The sequence below is a fragment of the Hemibagrus wyckioides genome, linkage group LG06, assembly GCF_019097595.1.
Source record: "Hemibagrus wyckioides isolate EC202008001 linkage group LG06, SWU_Hwy_1.0, whole genome shotgun sequence".
NCBI lineage: Eukaryota > Metazoa > Chordata > Actinopteri > Siluriformes > Bagridae > Hemibagrus > Hemibagrus wyckioides.
The window spans coordinates 43,018,853-43,041,893 of record NC_080715.1 but is presented as its reverse complement, the minus strand read 5'-3'; the positions used below and the strand labels follow the sequence as shown (position 1 = coordinate 43,041,893).

At 40.9% G+C, this 23,041-nt stretch overlaps 1 protein-coding gene and 1 pseudogene across 1 annotated transcript; both read right to left on the bottom strand.

Annotated features, from left to right (window-relative positions):
- Positions 1-1,249: 1,249 nt before the first annotated feature.
- Positions 1,250-4,343, bottom strand: LOC131353878 (E3 ubiquitin-protein ligase TRIM16-like; annotated as a pseudogene).
- A 5,239-nt stretch (positions 4,344-9,582) lies between these two features.
- Positions 9,583-21,599, bottom strand: LOC131353877 (uncharacterized). Its single transcript, XM_058390948.1, has 13 exons — positions 20,946-21,599; positions 20,460-20,555; positions 20,064-20,291; positions 19,754-19,925; positions 19,447-19,506; positions 18,730-19,275; positions 16,522-16,616; positions 13,250-14,062; positions 11,877-11,972; positions 11,405-11,638; positions 11,101-11,272; positions 10,803-10,862; positions 9,583-10,546 (listed from the first exon to the last, which is right to left on the bottom strand). The coding sequence occupies exons 1-13, from the start codon at positions 21,543-21,545 to the stop codon at positions 10,014-10,016; spliced, it is 3,705 nt and encodes a 1,234-aa protein (XP_058246931.1). The 5' UTR covers positions 21,546-21,599; the 3' UTR covers positions 9,583-10,013.
- Positions 21,600-23,041: the final 1,442 nt, after the last annotated feature.

The window sequence follows — 23,041 nt, the reverse complement described above, 5'->3', positions numbered from 1 at the left end:
GGTGCTGGTCTTCTTATCAGAGACACCACAAAATGTAAGGGTTGGCACAGGGTCACCATAAGGGTGCATGCTCAGCCCACTGCTGTTTACCCTGTTGACCCATGATTGTGTACCCAGTTACAGTACCAACCACATCGTCAAGTTTGCAGATGACACAGCTGTAGTGGGCCTCATCACCAACAACAACGAGGCCAACTACAGGAGCGAGGTGAGCTGACTGGTCCAGTGGTGTAACGACAACAATCTCTTCTTCAACGTGGGAAAGACCAAAGAAATTGTCATCAACTTCAGAAAAGGACCTTCACAAACGCCCCAAACCCCACCCCCTTTACCAACAATGGTGCCACAGTGGAGAGGGAAAACAGCACCAAGTTCCTAGGGGTGCATATCTCTGAGGACCTCTCCTGTATGACAAAAAACACATCACTGGCCAAGAAAGCTCAGTCATGCCTCTACTTCCTTTTCTGCTACTTCCATTGCAAACTGAGGAAAGCTCGAGTCCCACCTCCTGTCATGTGCTCCTTCTACCAGGGCACCATTGAGAGCAGTCTCAACAGCTGCATCACTGTGTGGTATGGTGGCTGCACTGTCTCCTGTCGAAAGACTCTGCAACACAGTGAATGCAGCCAGCAAGATCATCGGTGTCTCTCTGACCTCCCTTGTGGACATTTTCCATGCCTGCCTCACTAGCAGAGCAATCAGCATCGCTACAGATGGTTCACACTTATCAAACCTCCACTTCATCCTCCTGCCTTTAGGGAGAAAGTACTGGAGCCTCCAGGCTCGTTCTACAAGACTTTCCAACAGCTTCATCCATCAGGGTGTCAGGATGCTGAACTCTGCCCATTATCTCCCCCCTCTCCCACCTACTCCTGAACTCTATAAATTTACAGCTCACCCCACATGTGATTGGTTTATTCTGAACACAGACACACCCCCAATTATAAAGCTGTACATACTTACACAACCAGGCTATTGTACATTTTTAAAATGTTTCATTAAAATAAGGTTCTTAATTGTTAAAAATCTATAAAATTCACTTCTGTAAGTGTCTGTGGATAATAAAATGATTACCACATTACAAAGAATGAATATTCTGTGTGTGTGTTTTAGATTTACATTTTAGTGCTTTGGTGCTCAGAAACAATCTCTCTATAATGTGGAATCTTGTTGAATTTAAATACTTTTCTATAAGATCATTTGTGATACAATTTCTACTTGTTACTGACCACAAAACACCAGATACATCTTATTCTGGATCACACAACCTCACTTCTGATCGTAAACCAAGCCAAAACCCGAACCCAGCATATAGAGGATGAGTGAATGTGGTGTGGACTCTGTGGAGGAGCTTCATGGTGTCAGAGACGCTGTAGAAGGACAGAGTTCCTGTACTGTGATCCACATAAACTCCTATTCTGGACGGTGATGGAACTCTGAGATCAGCCTTAATGTGGTTGTGATAGAAAGAGAGAAAAGAAGAAGAACACTTCAGACTCCAGGACTGATCATTGCGTCCAAAGCCACAATCAAAGCCCGGTCCTTTCCTGCTGATGTCTTTATATGAGACTGAAATGAACACACCACCGCTCCACTCCACCTCCCAGTAACAGCGTCCACACACTCTCTCCTTACACAACACCTGAGGCCAGGAGTCAAATCTCTCTGGATGATCAGAGTACTGCTGCTTTCTCTTACTGTATCTCACCACTCTGTTCTTCTCAGACAGAATGAGGTTAGGATGTGTCGTGTTGGGATCCAGAGTCAGATCACAGAAATCTAAAATAAAAGAGAAAAACAAACTGAACAATGTGAACATGTTGGGTTTAATTCACAGAATACTGTATATTCATGTGAAGAGTGTGTGTGTGTTTGTGTGTGTGTGTGTGTGATTTAGACTTGTACTGGTTTGTGGGTGTTTGTATGTGTAATTAACACGTCTTCTTTGTGTGTGTGTGTGTGTGTGTGGCGTACTTTTCAGAAATTCTTCTCTGCTCTGTGGCTCTGGTGGTGAAATGATCTGAACTGCTGCAGCTGTGGAGAGAAAAATGGAAATGAAGACAAAAAGCATCATCAGGTTGTGTAAAAGATGGAAACAGTTGAAAGTGATACAGTCAGTTTATTCATTTGAAATCAGTATTTTACTTCAAAGTGTCAGGTGAGCAAACTGGCTGCAGAAAAGTAAGCAGGAGCATGGCTAAGAAATAACACTTCACAGAGCGAGTAAAGACGTCCATCATTGTGTTTCTCCAGCAGGAGCAGCTCCTCTTACCATGTGGAGGGATTTTGTTGAATTCTTCCTCACAGAATTCCTCCAGTCTCTTCTTCAGATCTGAGAGAGAATTCCTCACTCCATCAAATGACAGATGTTGAGGGACAGTGATGCTGGATGTGTCAAAATTTGGTCTTTTAAATAGAGGAGTCCAACGTCCAGAAGCTAAAGCCTACAGAGAACAAATGAAATGAAAGACACATTTGTGATGATGACTGGAAAAACCACAAAAAGCTTACAAAGCACTATGGGATCTCATTGTAGAAATATATCAATTAGTTACAAAAAACATGAAGGACATTGAATATACCATGGAAGACTGTAAAGACAATAACAGCAACCAGTTTATTGTAACTTTTTATTTTATTTTAATCATTTCCCCCCTAAAATTACTCTTTTTGTTTTTCAGACCAGGAGAAATCTGGACATGACAAGCTGACAAGTCTGGCTAAAGTTTGCCAAAATAAAATATCCATTCAATCTCCCAAAACCATGTGGAATAATATTTTGTGGTCTGATGAAACCAAAGTTGAATGTTTTGCCTATAAAACCACAGCAGATCATTAAAAGAACACCATCCCCACAGTGATTCATAGTAGATTTATTGCATGCTTTAACAGTTGACTTTGACAGTAACATTTTCAATATTTTATCTTAGCAGTAATGATACATAATCACCTGATAAATGGCTATTTATAGTCCTGCATTACTAACAGTTTTATTTTAAGTTTGTTTGTACCCCTGAAATAATTTTTACCCCTAGCTTGCTAATAACCATTACCACTGGTGTGCACACTTATGCACCAGTTTATTGTACATTTTTCTTATTATCCTTTTCACCCTAAAATTATTCTTATTGTTATTTACTTTAATATATAGCTTGCAATTTGCCTCCTGGTGGTCCAGCGGCAGGATCCCTAGCTCCTATTGCCACGGCCCGGGTTCGATTCCTGGGCAGGGTACTAACACAGCCACTGAAGAGCTAACTCTCTGTGCCAGTCCTAAGCCTGTATTAAATGGGAGGGTTGCGGCATAAAACCTGTACCAAATCCAAACATGTGGACCAAGTGATCCACTGTGGTGACCCCAAAAACAGGGAGTAGTCAAAAGAATAACAACACAGCTGGCAATTTCACAATATATGTGGAAAAGTTTCTGTCAGGATTTGTCTTAATTTAATTTTTTTAACATCACAGAAACCGACCATTTTAACAGGGGTCTGTAAACTTTTTATATCAGACAGGTAAAGAGTTAAAGTTCCCTCCTGTTTCCTGTCTTGTTTGGACTAGTTGTGTTTCATTTCACGTAGTTTCACTGTTGTAAAATGGCTGTTGGCAATCTGATTATGATTAAAGATACGTTTACTTAATACATTTACTTTACTTAACTCTTCAATCACAAGTTCAATCTTGTAACTGACCAAAGCTGCTAAATCTAAATGAGAAATATCATTGGGATGAGTTCTCACCTGTTTCTCAGCTCTAACTGCTGCAACTGATACAACATCATGGCCTTTATGTTTATCCAACGTGCACAAAGAGCAAATACATCTTTGGTCAGTACGACAGTAGATCTTCAACACTTCATCATGTTCAGAGCAGATCTTCTCTTGTAGATTTCTAGAGGCTTCAGTTAATGTGTGTTTTTTCAAAGCAGGAATTTCTAAGTGAGGTTACAGATGAGTTTCACAAAGCGAAGCCACACAGATCAGACAGGACTTGATGGCTTTGTGTTTTCTCCCGGTGCAGAAATCACACTCCACATCTCCAGGTCCAGTGTAACAGTGAGCAGGAGAAGCAGCTTGGACTTCAGTCTTCTTCAGTTTCTCCACCACTTCAGCCAGCATGTTGTTTCTGCATAGAACAGGCCTTGGAGTGAAAGTGTCTCTGCACTGAGGACAGCTGTAGACGCCCTTCTGATCCTCCTGATCCCAGCAGCCATTAATACACACCTTACAGAAACTGTGACCACAGGGGATAGTCACCGGATCCTTCAGGAGATCCAGACACACTGGACAGATGAACTGATCCTGATCTACTGTAATATTGGCCTCAGACATTTTTCTTAAGTCACACACGGAGAAAGAGATCAGTTTTCTGATTTTGTTTTCAATCAAACTTCCTGGTTTTGTGTGTGTGTGTGTGTGTGTGTATGTGAGAGAGAGAGAGAGAGAGAGAGATAGAGAGAGAAAGAGAGAGGGAGGAGGAGCACAAACACAAACAGGTTATGAACACTCCTCTGTTAACTAATCTCCCTTCAGTGCATAAATATAACCATGTAGCTGCTACACTTATTAGGATTCATTTCATGAAATACAGAATGGGTCTTAATTTTCTGTTCTTTTTTGCCTACTGACTCCTCCAGCAGAACTTTCAGCCTGCTTAATGAATTCCAAATTGTCACAATTTAACACTTTACTCCTTTACTGACTTCTTTAAAATCATTTTTTAAAATGTTCTGAAAACTGCAGTGCTTGTAACCTGATAGGAATCTGTAAGGGTGATGAGTGGAAGACCGCTTTCAGCACCTCTAGCAGTCACTACGAGTACTGCATCATGCCATAAGGGCTCTCTAGTTCCACCTCGATGTAACTTTAATAAATTACATACTGAGGGACATGCTGTCTTTCCGGTGGCATACATTGATGATTATCATTGATCATTTTTATACTTTAAAATTTCACATTAAAGCTGGAAAAATTATGACGATTTATCTTGGTTGCATTTTTCACAAAAACCTGCATTTTAACAGGGATGTGTAAATATTTTATATCAACTGTATATAACTGTTGTTTATGAATATCTACATCATAAAAAACTTTTTTTACACACACACACACACAAATCCAAAGGATAGTTAGCAGTGTCACACTAAAACAGTCCAGAGTGTAACACCTACCTCTCCAGTCTCTCACACAAGAAGCATTAGAATCCTGAGTGTATCACAATGTTTATCAGATTCCTCATGACCATCCTGTCCTGCAGTGTCCTGGAACAAACCTTTCATACTGAAACTGCTCTGCTATTTATATTTCACATGAATGTAACTAATGAGCGAGTCACATTGTATTTAAAATAGTCAAAAACAATGCTGTTACTAAATTGGATGAATAATTTATTTTTATACACAAATAGTTAATCATTATTATTCTTTTAGCTGTTCATGCTGTAAATCAGTGGTTTATTTATGGTGCATCATTTATTGAAAAGATGCATGCAGGACATCCTCCTCACCAGCAGGTGTCGCCTTTGTGCACTGTGAGTAAAGGTTTAAATAGTGCAGCTTTACTGAATATGACACTTCAGCAGATCCTTTCCTCAGTCTTCTAATCTCAGTCTCTAGTTCTGTGAATGTTTAGGGAACCAAGTTTACTAATATTCACTGACTGATGCACTGGAAAGTCATTTGTAATAATGTTATATTTATATATATTTTCAGCCCTTGTTGAAGTTCATTCATCTCTATTATTTTCTAGACAGACAGACCCATACGCAGGATACAGCAAAGCGCTGCTTTTATTTAAACACGAACACAAGACATGGGAACGACAAAACTTAACTCGCGACATAGCATGGTTGGCCAAAACAAAATCAAGACTTAACTAAACATGAACTTGACTAAGGGCAGCACGGTGGCTTAGTGGTTAGCACTGTTGCTTCACAGCAAGAAGGTCCTGGGTTTGATGCAAGGCTAGATGTAATTCCTGAATGCAGTCTGTGGCGATGCCCCCGGTTCCAGTGGAAAGTTGACATCTGGTCCTGGCAGAGACATAAAGGAAGCGTCTTCCACCCATGGTGTCGAGCGACCCCCTCTACGGAAACCTGCATCGTGGGGCAATGTTCCTGGCTGGGAAGGTGGTGGAACAACGCTCCCTACGGGGTCCGATAAAAAGGAGGATGCCCCCCAAACATGGGATCGAGCAACATCACAACCCTGATCAGAAGCCAGTAACAGGTCATTGACCACTTTAACCAGTGCTGTCTCTGTGCTATGATGAGGCCTAAATCCTGACTGATACATTTCATAAATGTTATTTCTATGCAGGTCTGAACAGAACTGCTGTGCTACAGCCTTTTCTAGGATCTTGGAGATAAAGGGCAGGTTTGATATTGGTCTATAGTTAGACAGCTGACAGGGGGCGAGGTGCGTTTTTTTAATCAAGAGTTTGATAACTGCTAGCTTAAAAGATTTAGGGACATAGCCAGTGCTAAGGGAAAAATTTATGATTTTTAGAAGGGGTTCGGTAGCTACTGGTAATATCTGTTTAAGGAAAGACCTGGGAAAAGGATCTAGAATGCAGGTTTTGAAGATGAAATTAGTGAAATTAGATCATTCTCTGGAAGTGGAGTGAAGCATTCTAAGCTCTGATCAGAAATAGCTATATTATTTAAAGAATTATTTATCAAATAATTTGGTTTTAAATTAATTGTCTGAATTTTTTGCCTGATATTGTGAATTTTTTTCATTGAAATAATTCATGAAGTCATTGCTGCTAAATGTAGATGGTGTGCGCTTTTCTACAGTGTTTTTACTCCTAGTTAGATTTGCTACAGTACTAAATAAAAATTTAGGATTGTTTTTGTTATCTTCAGTTAGGGCAGAGAGATACGCTGATCTAGCAGCTCTAAGAGAATTTTTGTATCTCAGAAGGCTTTCCTTCCATGCTAACTGAACATTTTTGTTTGGCTCGGGGAACAGACACAGTCTCAATGTTGTGAACCCTGAGTGACGAGCAGCACCCTCCCAAGTGGGATGGACACTGTCCCGTCCTAACAGGCCAGCCTTGCCCTCAAAAGAGCTCCAATTGTCTATGAAGCCCACATTGTTTTCGGTGCACAACCTGGACATCCAGCAGTTTAGCAACCATAACCTGCTGTAAGCTACATTGCCACGCCACAATAATGTAAACACTTGATGACAGAGAAGAGAAACTGTATTTCGATTCCTCTGTAGGTCTGCACATATGTGGTGTTGACAAATAAAGAACTTTGAAGCTTAAAAACAAAATCCTGCTAACTGTGAGAATCTAATATAATACAACACACTGGAAGCCATACCAAGTAAACAAAATGAAAATGTTTTAAAATAATTGAGCTCTGGTGGTATGAGGAGGAAATGTCCATGATGTCCGTTACAGATGTGATCAGGTGCTGATGAAGGATCAGATCCCGCTGTTTAACGCTAATAAATACAACTTGATGAGAAAATATCAAACTGTCCCTAGATGAGAAGGACGTCTGAAAGGGTAGATTTACAGACTGTATATATACAGACTGTCTGATATAAACACTTTACACAACTGCACTTCAAAGACTCCTATGTGCGAATGCTTTTTCTGGATTTTAGCTCAGTGTTTAACACGATCATCCCCCAGCAGCTAATAAACAAACTAAGAAACCTGGGATTCAACTCCCCTCTCTGTAACTGGGTGCTGGACTTCTTATCAGAGAGATGACAAAATGTACAGGTCGGTGGAAAAACATCTAAGACTGTCACACTAAGCACAGGGTCACTACAAGTCTGCATGCTCAGCCTGCTGCTCTTCAACCTGTTGACCCATGATTGTGTACCCAGTTACAGTACCAACCCCATCATCAAGTTTGTAGACGACATGACTGTAGTGGGCCTCATCACCAACAACAACAAGGCCAACTACAGGAACGAGGTGAGCTGACTGGTCCAATGGTGTAAAGACAACAATCTCTTCCTCAACGTGGGGAAGACCAAAGAAATTGTCATCAACTTCAGAAGAGGACCTCCACTGTACCCCCTACTAACCATCAACGGTGCCAAATGGGGAGGGTGAACAGCACCAGGTTCCTAGGGGTGCATATCTCTGAGGACCTCTACTGGACGACAAACACCACATTGCTGGCCATGAAAGCTCAGTCATGCCTCTTGTTCCTTCACAAACTGAGGAAAGCATAAGTCCCACCTCCTATCATGTGCAGCCAACAAGATCTGCCCTCCCTTGTGGACATCTTCCACAGCCGCCTCACTAGCAGAGCCATCAGCATCGCTACAGATGGTTCACACTCGTCAAACCTCCACTTCAGCCTCCTGTCTTCAGGGAGAAGGTACTGGAGCTCGCTCCAGAAGGCTTTCCAACAGCTTCATCTTTCAGGCTGTCAGGATGATGAACTCTGCCTATTATCTCCCTCCTTTCCCACCTTGTCCTGAACACCTATTCAAAAGGTTACATGGACAAATTATTTAAATCTGACACTGTTTGCACTTTTACACTTTACAGGTTTTTTTGCACTACTGTCATACTGCTGCTATCTGTCCTGCACCTTACAAATGCCTTTATACTCAAAACTACTAAACGTTTACTTTTATTAGATGTATATGTGCACCTTACATATAATGGACCTTTGGAAGGATATCTGTACATTTATCAGAATTCACTGTTTAAATTTTACTCGTTTTTACTAGTAAAATTTTTACTAGTTTAAATTTTGAATTTAGATGTAAATTCATTCAGATGTTTACAAGATATATTCATGTGTATCTATTTATTATAAGTACACGGATGTTATCTTCATACAAATTTGTTCTATATTGCACTGACTGCACTGACAATGTAAACACTTGATGAGAAAGAAGAGAAACGGTATTTCCATTCCTCTGTAGGTCTGCACATATGGTGGTGTTGACAAATAAAGAACCTTAAAAACAAACGCCTGCTCTCTGTGAAAACAGAATATAGCACAACACATTTGAAACCATACCAACTAAACACAAAAGATGTTTTAAAATAATTAAGCGACAGTGCCATCTGGTGGTGTGAGGAGGAAATGTCCATGATGTCTGTTACAGAGAGTGCTGATGAAGGATAAAATCCCGCTGTTTAACGCTAATAAATACAACTTGAAAAGAAAATATCAAACTGTCCCGAGATGAGAAGGACGTCTGAAAGGGTAGATTTACAGACTGTATATAAACAGACTGTCTGATATAAACACTCCAAACTAAACTCAAAATCCCTTCCCACATTAACATTCTGACCTGAAAACATTTCTGTTTCACAATCAGGAGTAAAGTTTTAACATTTTAAACCATGTGGTCAGCTTCTGGTGTATCATCTTTTCAGGAATAATTTTGTCCATCCTGCAGATCTCCAAAACTTCTGACTGAAATCCCTTCACAGTTTGAACCATGTGCTGTTTCCTCTCTCTCTCTCTCTCTCTCTCTCTCTCTGTTTCATATCATATTTGTGTCAGGAGTTTATAAAGTTAAATATATCAGTAAATCAAAGCTGCTTCTGTTATTTTAGTCGGTCAGATGAAGACAAGAAGATATGAAGAAAATCCCACAGAATCTTCTTTATTTGGAGTTAATCAGAATCATTTCATTGATTCAGCTGATGATAATTACTTTTGTACATGAGATTGAATGTGATTGGTTTATTCTGAACACAGACACACCCCCAATTATAAAGCTGTACATACTTACACAACCAGGATATTGTAAACTTTATAAATGTTTCATTAAAATAAGGTTCTTAATTGTTAAAAACCTATAAACCTCACTTCTGTAAGTGTCTGTGGATAATAAAATGATTACCACATTACAAAGAATGAATATTCTGTGTGTGTGTTTTAGATTTACATTTTAGTGCTTTGGTGCTCAGGAATGATCTCTCTATAATGTGGAATCTTGTTGAAATTAAACACTTTTCTATAAGATCATTTGTGATACAATTTCTACTTGTTACTGACCACAAAACACCAGATACATCTTATTCTGGATCACACAACCTCACGTATGATAGTAAAACAAATCCAAACCCAGCATATAGAGGCTGAGTGAATGTGGTGTGGACTCTGTGGAGGAGCTTCATGGTGTCAGAGACGCTGTAGAAGGACAGAGTTCCTGCACTGTGATCCACATAAACTCCTATTCTGGAGGGTGATGGAACTCTGAGATCAGTCTTAATGTTGTTGTGATAGAAAGAGAGAGAAGAACAAGAACACCACAGACTCCAGGATTGATTGTTGAATCCAAACCCACACTCATTACCCCGTCCTTTCCTGCTGATGTCTTTATATGAGACTGAAATGGACACACCACCAAACCCACCGCTCCACTCCACCTCCCAGTAACAGCGTCCACACACACTCTCCTTACACAACACCTGACACCAGGAGTCAAATCTCTCTGGATGATCAGAGTACTGCTGCTCTCTCTCACTGACTCTCACCACTCTGTTCTTCTCAGATAGAATGAGGTTAGGATGTGTCGTGTTGGGATCCAGAGTCAGATAACAGAAATCTAAAATAAAAGAGAAAAACAAACTGAACAATGTGAACATGTTGGGATTAATTCACAGAATACTGTATATTCATGTGGAGTGTGTGTGTGTGTGTGTAATTTACACTTCTGTGTGTGTGTGTGTGTGCGCGTATGTGTGCGTATGAGTGTGTAAGTGTGTGTACTTTACACTTCTGCTTGCTTCTGCGTGTGTGTGTGTCTGTGTGTGTGTTTGTCTGTGTGTGTGTGTGTGTGTCTGTGTGTGTGTGTGACGTACATTTCAGAAACTCTTCTCTGCTCTGTGGCTCTGGTGGTGAAATGATCTGAACTGCTGCAGCTGTGGAGAGAAAAATGGAAATGAAGACAAAAAGCATCATCAGGTTGTGTAAAAGATGGAAACAGTTGAAAGTGATACAGTCAGTTTATTCATTTGAAATCAGTATTTTACTTCAAAGTGTCAGGTGAGCAAACTGGCTGCAGAAAAGTAAGCAGGAGCATGGCTAAGAAATAACACTTCACAGAGCGAGTAAAGACGTCCATCATTGTGTTTCTCCAGCAGGAGCAGCTCCTCTTACCATGTGGAGGGATTTTGTTGAATTCCTCCTCACAGAATTCCTCCAGTCTCTTCTTCAGATCTGAGAGAGAATTCCTCACTCCATTAAATGACAGATATTGAGGGACAGTGATGCTGTACGGCTCAAAATCTGGTCTATTTAATGTAGGAGACTGACGTCCAGAAGCTAAAGCCTACAGAGAAGAAATGAAATGAAAGACACACTTGTGATGTCAGACAGGGACATTTATTGCTGCTTTAATGAGAGGTGTTTTAGAGAGTGTGTGAGGAACAGCTGGCTCTGTAGATCAGACAGTGAGTGTTACCTGGAGGAAATGGATGTGATCGTGTGTGTGTGAAAGCTGCTCCAGCTCAGTGACTCTCCTCTGAAGATCAGCAATCTCCTGCTCCAGTTGCTCCAGGAGTCGTTCAGCTCGACTCAGTTCAGCCTTCTCCTGAGCTCTGATCAGCTCCGTCACCTCCGAGCGCTTTTTCTCCATGGAGCTGATCATCTCAGCAAAGATCCTCTCACTGTCATCTACTGCTGTCTGTGCACTGAGCTGTTAGGACACACACACACATACACACACACACACACACATACACATACACATACACATACACACACACACACACACACAGACACACACACACACACACACACACACACATACACACATACACACACAGAAGATATAAATCTCATCTATCATTCCCTCTCTTACTGGGACTCTAAATGACTGGTTGTCCATGTTGTGTGTGTTTCTAGGAGCAGCTCTGTCTCTGCTCACTGCTCACCTTTATAGTGTTCACAGCCTGTTTCAGCTCCTGCACCTTCTTCTGCTTCTCCTGGATTCTCTGCTGGAATTTCATCTGATCCTCCTTTAACTCACTCTGAGGACACATCAGTTATATCCATAAGGTTATACAGTGGATATAAAAAGTCTACACCCCTGTTAAAATAGCAGGTTTTTATGTGTAAAAAAATGAAACCAAGATAAATCCTGTCAGAGTCTTTTCCAAATTTTATGTGAAATTGCAACCAATATATTAAAGTGGAAACAAACTAGAATCATTTTAGCAGAAAAAAAAATGAAAAATAAAAACCTGGTTACATAATTGTGCACTCCATTTTATAATTAGGAATGTGTCAGTGTTCAGAATCAACCAATCCCATTCAAACTCATGTTAAATACTAATTAGTATAAACATTCTATCAGTTAAAGTCACTGATTAAACACAAATAAAGTACAGCTGTTCCTGTAGGATTTTTCTGATATCTTCTTGGTAACATCTGGCTGGAAAAGCCACAAAGATCTTACAAAGCAGTACAGGATCTCACTGTAGAAAAATATCAATTAGGAGAGAGTTACAAAAAACATACAGGACATTGAATATATCATGGAACACTGTAAAGACAATAATCAACACCTGGAGAAAATATGGCACAACAGTGAGATTACTAAGAACAGGACATCCCCCTAAAATTAATGAGAAGACCAGGAGAAAACTGGACAGGGAGGCTGCCAAGTCTGGCTAATGTCCATCCAATCTCCCTAAACCATGTTTTGTGGTCTGATGAAACCAAAGTTGAATGTTTTTTCCATAAAACCACAGCAGATCATTAAAAGAACACCATCCCCACAGTGAAGCATGGAGGTGGCAGCATCAAGCTTTCAGGCTGCTTTACTTCAGCTGGGACTGGAGCTTTAATCAGGGTGGAGGGAATAATGAATAGCTCCAGATACTAGTCAATTGTGGTGCAAAACTTTAATGTACAGAGTTAACATGCTTTTGGAGGGATGAATGGCAGAATATTGAGAACTCTAGATGTGCCAAACTGATCAACCCCCTTTTGGGATGTATCTTGGTTTAATTTTTTAAATTACAGAAACATGTCATTTTAACAGGGTGTGTAGACTTTTTATATCAGACAGATAAAGAGTTAAAGTTCCCTCCTGTTTTCTGTCTTGTTTGGACTAGTTTAAGTTGTAAAATGGCTGTTTGCCGAGGGAAGGTTCACTCATCTGATCTGATTATGATGAACGCTGAGTAAAGATACGTTTACTTAATACATTTATTTTACTTAACTCTTCAATCACAAGTTCAATCTTGTAACTGACCAAAGCTGCTAAATCTAAATGAGAAATATCATTGGGATGAGTTCTCACCTGTTTCTCAGCTCTTCCTTCTGTAACTGATACAGCGTCATGGCCTTTATGTTTATCCAACACACCCAAAGAGCAAATACACCTTTGATCAGTACGACAGTAGATCTCCAGCACTTTATCATGTTCAGAGCAGATCTTCTCTTGTAGATTTGCTGAGGCTTCAGTTAATGTGTGTTTTTTTAAAGCAGGACGTTCAAGATGAGGTTCCAGATGAGTTTCACAAAAGGAGGCCAGACACATCAGACAGGACTTGACGGCTTTATGTTTTCTCCCGGTGCAGAAATCACACTCCACATCTCCAGGTCCAGCGTAACAGTGAGCAGGAGAAGCAGCTTGGACTTCAGTCTTCTTCAGTTTCTCCACCACTTCAGCCAGCATGTTGTTTCTGCGTAGAACAGGCCTTGGAGTGAAAGTGTCTCTGCACTGAGGACAGCTGTAGACGCCCTTCTGATCCTCCTGATCCCAGCAGCCATTAATACACACCTTACAGAAACTGTGACCACAGGGGATAGCCACCGGATCCTTCAGGAGATCCAGACACACTGGACAGATGAACTGATCCACTGAAAGCTGATCTACTGAAATACAGGCCTTAGCCATTTTCCTGAACTCACACACGGAGAGAGAGATCAGTTTCGTTTTCTCTGAAACTTCCTGGTTCTGTGTGTGTGTGTGTGTGTGTGTGTGTGTGTGTATGAGTGAGAGAGAGAGAGAGAGAGAGGAGGAGGAGGAGCACAAACACGTACAGGTTATGAACACTCCTCTGTTAACCATTTCATCTCCCTTCAGTACAGAAATATATCCATGTAGCTGCTATTAGGATTCATTTCATGAAATACAGAATGGGTCTGAATTTCTGTTCTTTTCTGCATACTGACTCCTCCAGGAAAACTTTTAGCCTGATAAATTCCATTTATTACAATTTAACACTTTATGTGATTTCTTTTAAATATTTTTTTAAAACGTTCTGAAAATTCTGAAAAACACAGTCATGGTAACCTGGCAGGAATCTGTAAGGGTGATGAGTGGAAGACTTTCCGCACCTCTAGCGGTCACTACAAGTACATTTATGTGAAGAGTGTGTGTGTGTGTGTGTGTGTTCCAACATTTTTCCTTGTCACTGGAATGTTCACTAATTACTCTGAGCAGATTACAACTGTAACTGAGGATAAATTTAATTCTTCTAATTTAATAAGCTTCAACAAAATCCTTCTGGATGAAATTAAAGTTAAATTAAAATCAAATCTTCTAAAATACCGGCCTCAGCCATTTTGCTGAACACACACACACACAGCCTTTTGACTTTTACAATCCTTTATTTGTACAAGTCTCACATAAATAAAATCACATATAATAAAAATCATTTATCAAATTTATTTATCAATAAATAAATAGTAGATATTAAAATTTTTAAAAAAGTTTGGATAAACAAGAGAGATTATTTATTTATCTCTGGTGCAAAGCTTTTTCATCTGTACCAGAGCACAGAGCATCCTTACAACACCATTCAGATTCAAACATATTCAAGTCAAACAAACAATGACTGCAGTATGGAGCAGTGAATAAAAGCATAATAAACTGTTCCTTTTTGTTAAGAAAATGGACAATCATGCAAAATATAAGGGTTGAAAATAGAGATAAAAGAGCTCACAGGGATGAAATCCTCCACTGGAGGTCGGCAGCTTTTTTGGTTAATGGTGGTTTATAAAGTGCCCGACACACTGGTTTAAAATAATCATTAACACCAATTACACCTCACCATGGGGTAGGGGGGGCTAATGGGTAGATGCACTTTTTAAGTCTCCTCTAAATTGGCTCAGATTTTTGTTTAATATTACCGTCAATATATGAGTTCGCCCAAGTTTGATGTCAGTGTTTATTAATTGATGCTGATTTCAGTAGTCGGTACTAAGTTCTTACTTTCTTTACATTTGACATAAAAATGACTTCTAAGAAGCCATTGAAGGCCGCGCAGCAGAGTAAAGATGGCAACGCTAAGAGTGCTTCCCTCTCCCCATCTACTGCCAGTACTATACTTAATGCAATCGAGACACAAGGTAATGATTTGAAACAACTGATTGAGGGCATTAAGTTGTCTATTAAAAATCACCTTGATGCACTGGATGCTGTGCTGGCAAATGTTCAGTCCGAACAGTCAGGTGTAAAGAAAAAAGTGGAGGATTTGGAATTAGCTATGACTGGTTGTGACACGCCTAAACGAAGTGGAGAGAGTTTGTGAGGAGCTGCGCTCTGAAAACAAATTTCTTTGCACTAAAGTAAATGACCTGGAGGGCCGTTCGCGTAGGCTTAATCTGAAACTCATAGGGATAAAAGATGGTGCAGAGCAGGGTCAGCCTACGGAGTTTGTTAGTGGGCTCATCTCTACGCTGTTCGGCAGAGACAAGTTTTCTAAACCCGTCAAAGTGGACCGTGCCCATAGGTCACTGCAAACGAGGCCTACAGAGAGTGAGAGACCGTGTCCGATTATTGTGAAGATGCATCATGACCGTGACAAGGACCTTATCCTCCGGCTGAGTTGCGATAATGCCCCGTTATACTACATGGGGAAGCAGGTGCATATCTTCCCGGATTATACAGCAGAAGTGGCTATTAAACAACGTGCATTCGGATCAGTGGTGAAAGTTTTGAGGGAGGCGGGGGTGCCTTGCTCTCTTCTCTTTCCTGCAAGACTGAGAGTTAGACAGTTTGACGGTATTTCTGTATGTTTTGTATAGTGTCAGCAGGGAGCGTAACTGAGACTTGTTTTTTTCCTCAGTCTGTTGAGAGATTCTTTTTGTTTTTATTTCCCTTGCTTTGCTACTTTCCTTTTGATGGGTGAGTTTTCCTGTTTAAGTTGGGGGAATGGCCGTGGGTGGGGGGGTGGCATTCAATGGGGTGTGCCAGCCTATTTACATTACCGTTTTTTTGCCTTCTTTGATCCATAAAAGCTAGCATTCAACATCAATGACAAAGGTTGATGCATATAGTTCTGTTGGGGGGAATCATGTCACATTTGTTACATGGAACATTAGAGGTATGGGACACCAGATTAAGAGAGGTAAGGTATTTGCACATCTTAAGTCCCTTTCTGCTGATATAATATTCTATGCATGTAGATCTCCTCTGATGGCTGTGAGCTCACTAGCTACAGGATCCAGCACAAAGTCATTCAGAAATGCTAACGCTAGTCTGTGTGGACTGTTGTGAAAGGTGTAACTGGAGCAGAGAGATAACGAGACTCATCCAGCAAGCTGAAGTATTTTCAACCACACCAGTTCATCTTGCATCGTCTCTATGAGCAATGTATTGGGGAGCTCCAGCACACACAGGGAAACAAAACGGCTAATAAAGACTTTACTCTTGAAACCTGCACAAATAGACAGACACACAGAAGTGTTTCTCCTCAGTACCATGTTTCCTCCACACATTCCACAAGAAACAGAGAAGATGAGACTTTTCCACAAAGGGCAATAATACATTGGACTTAGCATACACAAACAGCAAAGGAGCATACAAAGCATCCCCCCTCCACCACCTTAGACTCTCTGACCGCATCACCATTATGCTTAGACCTGCAGACAGAAGGTGAAAGTCATCAGACCAACCAAGAAGGAGGTATGTGTGTGGCCAGAGAGGGCTCAGTCAGCCCTTAAAGACTGCTTTGACACAACAGACTGGGACATCTTCTAAGAAGCAGTAACTTACAACAACCACACCAACATAGAGGAATATACCGAGGCTGTTACTGCTTAGATCTCAAAGTGCACCGACGATGTCACACACAGCAAAACCATCACTATTTGGGCTAACCAGGACCATGGCTGACAGGAGAAGTGCACAATCTTCTGAGGGCATGGGATGCAGCTTTTAGAGCCAGTGACACTGCAGGCCTAACAACAGCAAGAGCCAACTTGTCCCGTGAATACAGGGAAACAAAACAACAATACAGCAATAAAATATCTGGACATTTCAGCAACACTAGAGACACACTAGCGAGGCATCCAAACTCTAACAAACTATAAACCCCTACTATGGGCCTGTGACAGTGACATATCTCTGCTTTACAGCCTCAAGAAATACTTTGGCCGATTTGAGACCCATACCAACATACAGGCACAGATGATCCTGCTTTTCCCACACAAGCAGGTTGTGTATTTGACCCCAGTCAGAGTGAAAAAGACCCACCTGAGGATCAACCCACGCAAGGCAGCCAGACCAGACAACGTACCTGGTCGGGTTCTAACGAACTGTGCTGAAGAACTCAAGGATGTACTAACTGACATCTTAAACATCTCGCTGAGTCAGGCAGTCATCCCCAAGTATTTCAAGTCCACCACCAGAATTCCAGTCCCAAAGAAGCCGCACCCATCCAGCTACAATGACTGCAGGACCATTGCACTGACCCCCTTCATTATGAAGTGCTCCAAGCAACTAGTCATAAAATCCATTCTTTCTTCCTTCCATGACCAGTTCCAGTTTGCATACAATACCAGCAGGCCCACAGAAGATGCCATCTCAGCTGCTCTCCATCCAGTCCTTAAACACCTGGACTCCAAAAACTTCCTTCGTGTGAATACTTTTTCTGGATTTTAGCTCAGTGTTTAACATGGGCATCCCCCAGCAGCTAATAAACAAACACAGATATCTGGGACTCAACTCAGCTCTCTGTAACTGGGTGCTGGACTTCTTATCAGAGAGACCACAAAATGTTACAGCCAGTAGAAAAACATCTAAGACCGTCACACTAAGCACAGGGTGACCAGAAGGGTGTGTGGTGTTATCACTATCAGGAGTAAAGTTTTAACATTTTAAACCATGTGGTCAGCTTCTGGTGTATCATCTTTTCAGGAATAATTCACAGTATTAATAATTCAATACCCTTCACAGTTTGAACCATGTGCTGTTTTCTCTCTCTCTCTCTCTCTCTCTCTCTCTGTGTTTCATATCATATTTGTGTCAGGAGTTTATAAAGTTAAATATATCAGTAAATCAAAGCTGATTCTGTTATTTTAGTTGGTCAGATGAAGACAAGAAGATTTGAAGAAAATCCCACAGAATCTTCTTTACTTGGAGTTAATCAGAATCATTTCATTGATGCAGCTGATGATAATTACTTTTGTACATGAGATTGAATGTGATTGGTTTATTCTGAACACAGACACACCCCCAATTATAAAGCTGTACATACTTACACATCCAAGCTATTGTAAATTTTATAAATGTTTCATTAAAATAAGTTTCTTAATTGTTAAAAACCTATAAACCTCACTTCTGTAAGTGTCTGTGGATAATAAAATGATTACCACATTACAAAGAATGAATATTCTGTGTGTGTGTTTTAGATTTACATTTTAGTGCTTTGGTGCTCAGGAACGATCTCTCTATAATGTGGAATCTTGTTGAAATGAAACACTTTTCTATAAGATCATTTGTGATACAATTTCTACTTGTTACTGACCATAAAACACCAGATACATCTTATTCTGGATCACACAACCTCGCTTCTGATCTTGAATCAACAAAGAGGCCAAACCTAAACCCAAACCCAGCATATAGAGGCTGAGTGAATGTGGTGTGGACTCTGTGGAGGAGCTTCATGGTGTCAGAGACGCTGTAGAAGGACAGAGTTCCTGCACTGTGATCCACATGAACTCCTATTCTGGATGGTGATGGAACTCTGAGATCAGTCTTAATGTTGTTGTGATAGAAAGAGAGAGAAGAAGAAAAACATTGCAGACTCCAGGACTGATTGTTGCGTCCAAACACACACTCATAACTCAGTCTTTTCCTGCTGATGTCTTTATATGAGACTGATATGGACACACCAACATCACCACTCCACTCCACCTCCCAGTAACAGCGTCCACACACACTCTCCTTACACAACATCTGAGGCCAGGAGTCAAATCTCTCTGGATGATCAGAGTACTTCTGCTCTCTCTTACTGTATCTCACCACTCTGTTCTTCTCAGACAGAATGAGGTTACGATGTGTCGTGTTGGGATCCAGAGACAGATAACAGAAATCTAAAATAAAAGAGAAAAACAAACTGAACAATGTGAACATGTTGGGATTAATTCACACAATACTGTATATTCATGTGAAGAGTGTGTGTGTGTGTGTGTGATTTACACTTCTGTGTGTGTGTGTGTCTGTGTGTGTGTTTGTCTGTGTGTGTGTGTGTGTGTTAGACATACATTTCAGAAACTCTTCTCTGCTCTGTGGCTCTGGTGGTGAAATGATCTGAACTGCTGCAGCTGTGGAGAGAAAAATGGAAATGAAAAAAGCATCATCAAAAAGCATCATCAGGTTGTGTAAAAGATGGAAACAGTTGAAAGTGATACAGTCAGTTTATTCATTTGAAATCAGTATTTTACTTCAAAGTGTCAGGTGAACAAACTGGCTGCAGAAAAGTAAGCAGGAGCATGGCTAAGAAATAACACTTCACAGAGCGAGTAAAGACGTCCATCATTGTGTTTCTCCAGCAGGAGCAGCTCCTCTTACCATGTGGAGGGATTTTGTTGAATTCCTCCTCACAGAATTCCTCCAGTCTCTTCTTCAGATCTGAGAGAGAATTCCTCACTCCATCAAATGACAGATGTTGAGGGACAGTGATGCTGGACGTGTCAAACTCTGTTCTGAATAATGTAGGAGACTGATGTCCAGAAGCTAAAGCCTACAGAGAACAAATGAAATGAAAGACACACTTGTGATGTCAGACAGGGACATTTATTGCTGCTTTAATGAGAGGTGTTTTAGAGAGTGTGTGAGGAACAGCTGGCTCTGTAGATCAGATAGTGAGTGTTACCTGGAGGAAATGGATGTGATCATGTGTGTGTGAAAGCTGCTCCAGCTCAGTGACTCTCCTCTGAAGATCAGCAATCTCCTGCTCCAGTTGCTCCAGGAGTCGTTCAGCTGGACTCAGTTCAGCCTTCTCCTGAGCTCTGATCAGCTCCGTCACCTCCGAGCGCTTTTTCTCCATGGAGCTGATCATCTCAGTAAAGATCCTCTCACTGTCATCTACTGCTGTCTGTGCACTGAGCTGTTAGGACACACACACACACACACACACACAAACACACACACACACACACACACACAGAAGATATAAATCTCATCTATCATTCCCTCTCTTACTGGGACTCTAAATGACTGGTTGTCCATGTTGTGTGTGTTTCTAGGAGCAGCTCTGTCTCTGCTCACTGCTCACCTTTATAGTGTTCACAGTCTGTTTCAGCTCCTGCACCTTCTTCTGCTTCTCCTGGATTCTCTGCTGGAATTTCATCTGCTCCTCCTTTAACTCTCTCTGAGGACACATCAGTTATATCCATAAGGTTATACAGTGGATATAAAAAGTCTACACCCCTGTTAAAATGGCAGGTTTTTGTTGTGTAAAAAAATGAAACCAAGATAAATCCTGTCAGAGTCTTTTCCAACTTTTATGTGAAACTGCAACCAATATATTAAAGTGGAAACAAACTAGAATCATTTTTTGGATAATTGTGCACACCATTTTATAATTAGGAATATGTCAGTGTTCAGAATCAACCAATCCCATTCAAACTCATGTTAAATACTGAAAGATACGTTTACTTAATACATTTACTTTACTTAACTCTTCAATCACAAGTTCAATCTTGTAACTGACCAAAGCTGCTAAATCTAAATGAGAAATATCATTGGGATGAGTTCTCACCTGTTTCTCAGCTCTTCCTGCTGTAACTGATACAGCGTCATGGCCTTTATGTTTATCCAAAATGCACAAAGGGCAAATACACCTTTGATCAGTACGACAGTAGATCTTCAACACTTCATCATGTTCAGAGCAGATCTTCTCTTGTAGATTTCCAGAGGCATCAGTTAATGTGTGTTTTTTTAAAGCAGGACGTTCAAGATGAGGTTTCAGATGAGTGTCACAGTAAGAAGCCAGACACATCAGACAGGACTTGACGGCTTTGTGTTTTCTCCCGGTGCAGAAATCACACTCCACATCTCCAGGTCCAGCGTAACAGTGAGCAGGAGAAGCAGCTTGGACTTCAATCTTCTTCAGTTTCTCCACCACTTCAGCCAGCATGTTGTTTCTGCGTAGAACAGGCCTTGGAGTGAAAGTGTCTCTGCACTGAGGACAGCTGTAGATGGCCTTCTGATCCTCCTGACCCCAGTGACTGTTAATACACACCTTACAGAAACTGTGACCACAGGGGATAGTCACTGGATCCTTCAGGAGATCCAGACACACTGGACAGCTGAACTGATCCACTGAAAGCTGATCTACTGAAATACTGGCTTCAGCCATTTTCCTGAACTCACATGCGGAGAGAGAGATCAGTTTCGTTTTCTATTAACTTCCTTTTTCTGTGTGTGTGTGGCGCGTGTGTGTGTGTGTGTGTGTGTGTGAGAGAGAGAGAGAGAGAGAGAGAGAGAGGAGGAGGAGCACAAACACAGAGAAGTTTTGAACACTCCTCTGTTAACCATTTCATCTCCCTTCAATGCATAAATATAACCACGTAGCTGCTCCTCCAGCAAAACTTTTAGCCTCATTGATAAATTCCAATGATTTCAATTGTACACTTTATTCCATGTGATTTCTTTCAAATTATTTTTAAAATGTTCTGAAAACTCAGTGATTGTAACCTGCCAGGCATCTGTAATCAAATGATCATTGATCAGTTTCATACATTGTAATTTCACAATAAAGCTGGAAAAATTATTACGTGATTTTTCTTGGTTGCATTTTTTACATCCCAAAAACCTGCATTTTAACAGGGGTGTGTAAACTTTTTACATCACATTTACATTTAGATTTCTGGCATTTGGCAAATGCTTTTATCCAGAGCGACATTCAAAAGTGCTTAGTCTCTATTAGTGAATACATTAACACTGTTTTAAAAGGTCACAGACTTAGGATACTATTAGCCTAAAAAACTGAGGTGTTTTTTTTGTTTGTTTGTTTTTAAATAACAATACATAAAACAGGGGAAAAAATAAGAGCTAGTTTAAGTGCTTCAGGAAGAGATAGGTCTTCAGTCTAGGAGAAGATCTAGGAGAAGTTAGGTCTTCAGTCTAGGAGAACATCTAGGAGAAGTTCATTCCACCTCGGTGCCAGAACAGAGAAGATTCTAGATGAATACCTAGCTTCTGCCCCGAGGTGCAGTGTGAAGAGTAATAAGATCTTTGAGGTAAGATGGTGCTGGTCCATTCTTGGCTTTGAAGGCAAGCATCAGTGCTTTTAATCTGATGCGTGCAGCTACCAGAAGCCAGTGGAGGGAACGCAGCAGTGGGGTGGTGTGTGAGGCAGGTTGAACACAAGTCATGCAGCAGCATTTTGGATCATTTGCAGTGGACGAATTGCATTCAGAGGAAGACCTGCCAGTAATGAGTTGCAGAAGTCCAGTCTCGAAATGACCAAAGACTGAACAAGCACCTGAGTAGCCTTTGTGGATAGGAATGGTCTAATCCTTCTGATGTTGTACCGAAGAAACCGACAAGAGTGTGTCACATTAGCAAAATTGGAGAAAAAAGGACTATTGATTGTCCATGGTTACCCCAAGGTTGCGAGCAGTGGCTGAAGGGGAGATCATAGAGTTGTTCAGAAATAATCCAAGACCCTGGCCTGGGTATGAATCACCTGGGATTGTATTGCAGTTCAGTTTTGCTGGGATTGAGTTTCAGCTGATGAGCCATCATCTGAGATGAAATGTCCGCCAGACATGCTGAGATCGGAGGAGAAGCCACAGTATCTGAGGGAGGGAAATAGAAGATAATTTGGGTGTCATCGACATAGCAGTGGTA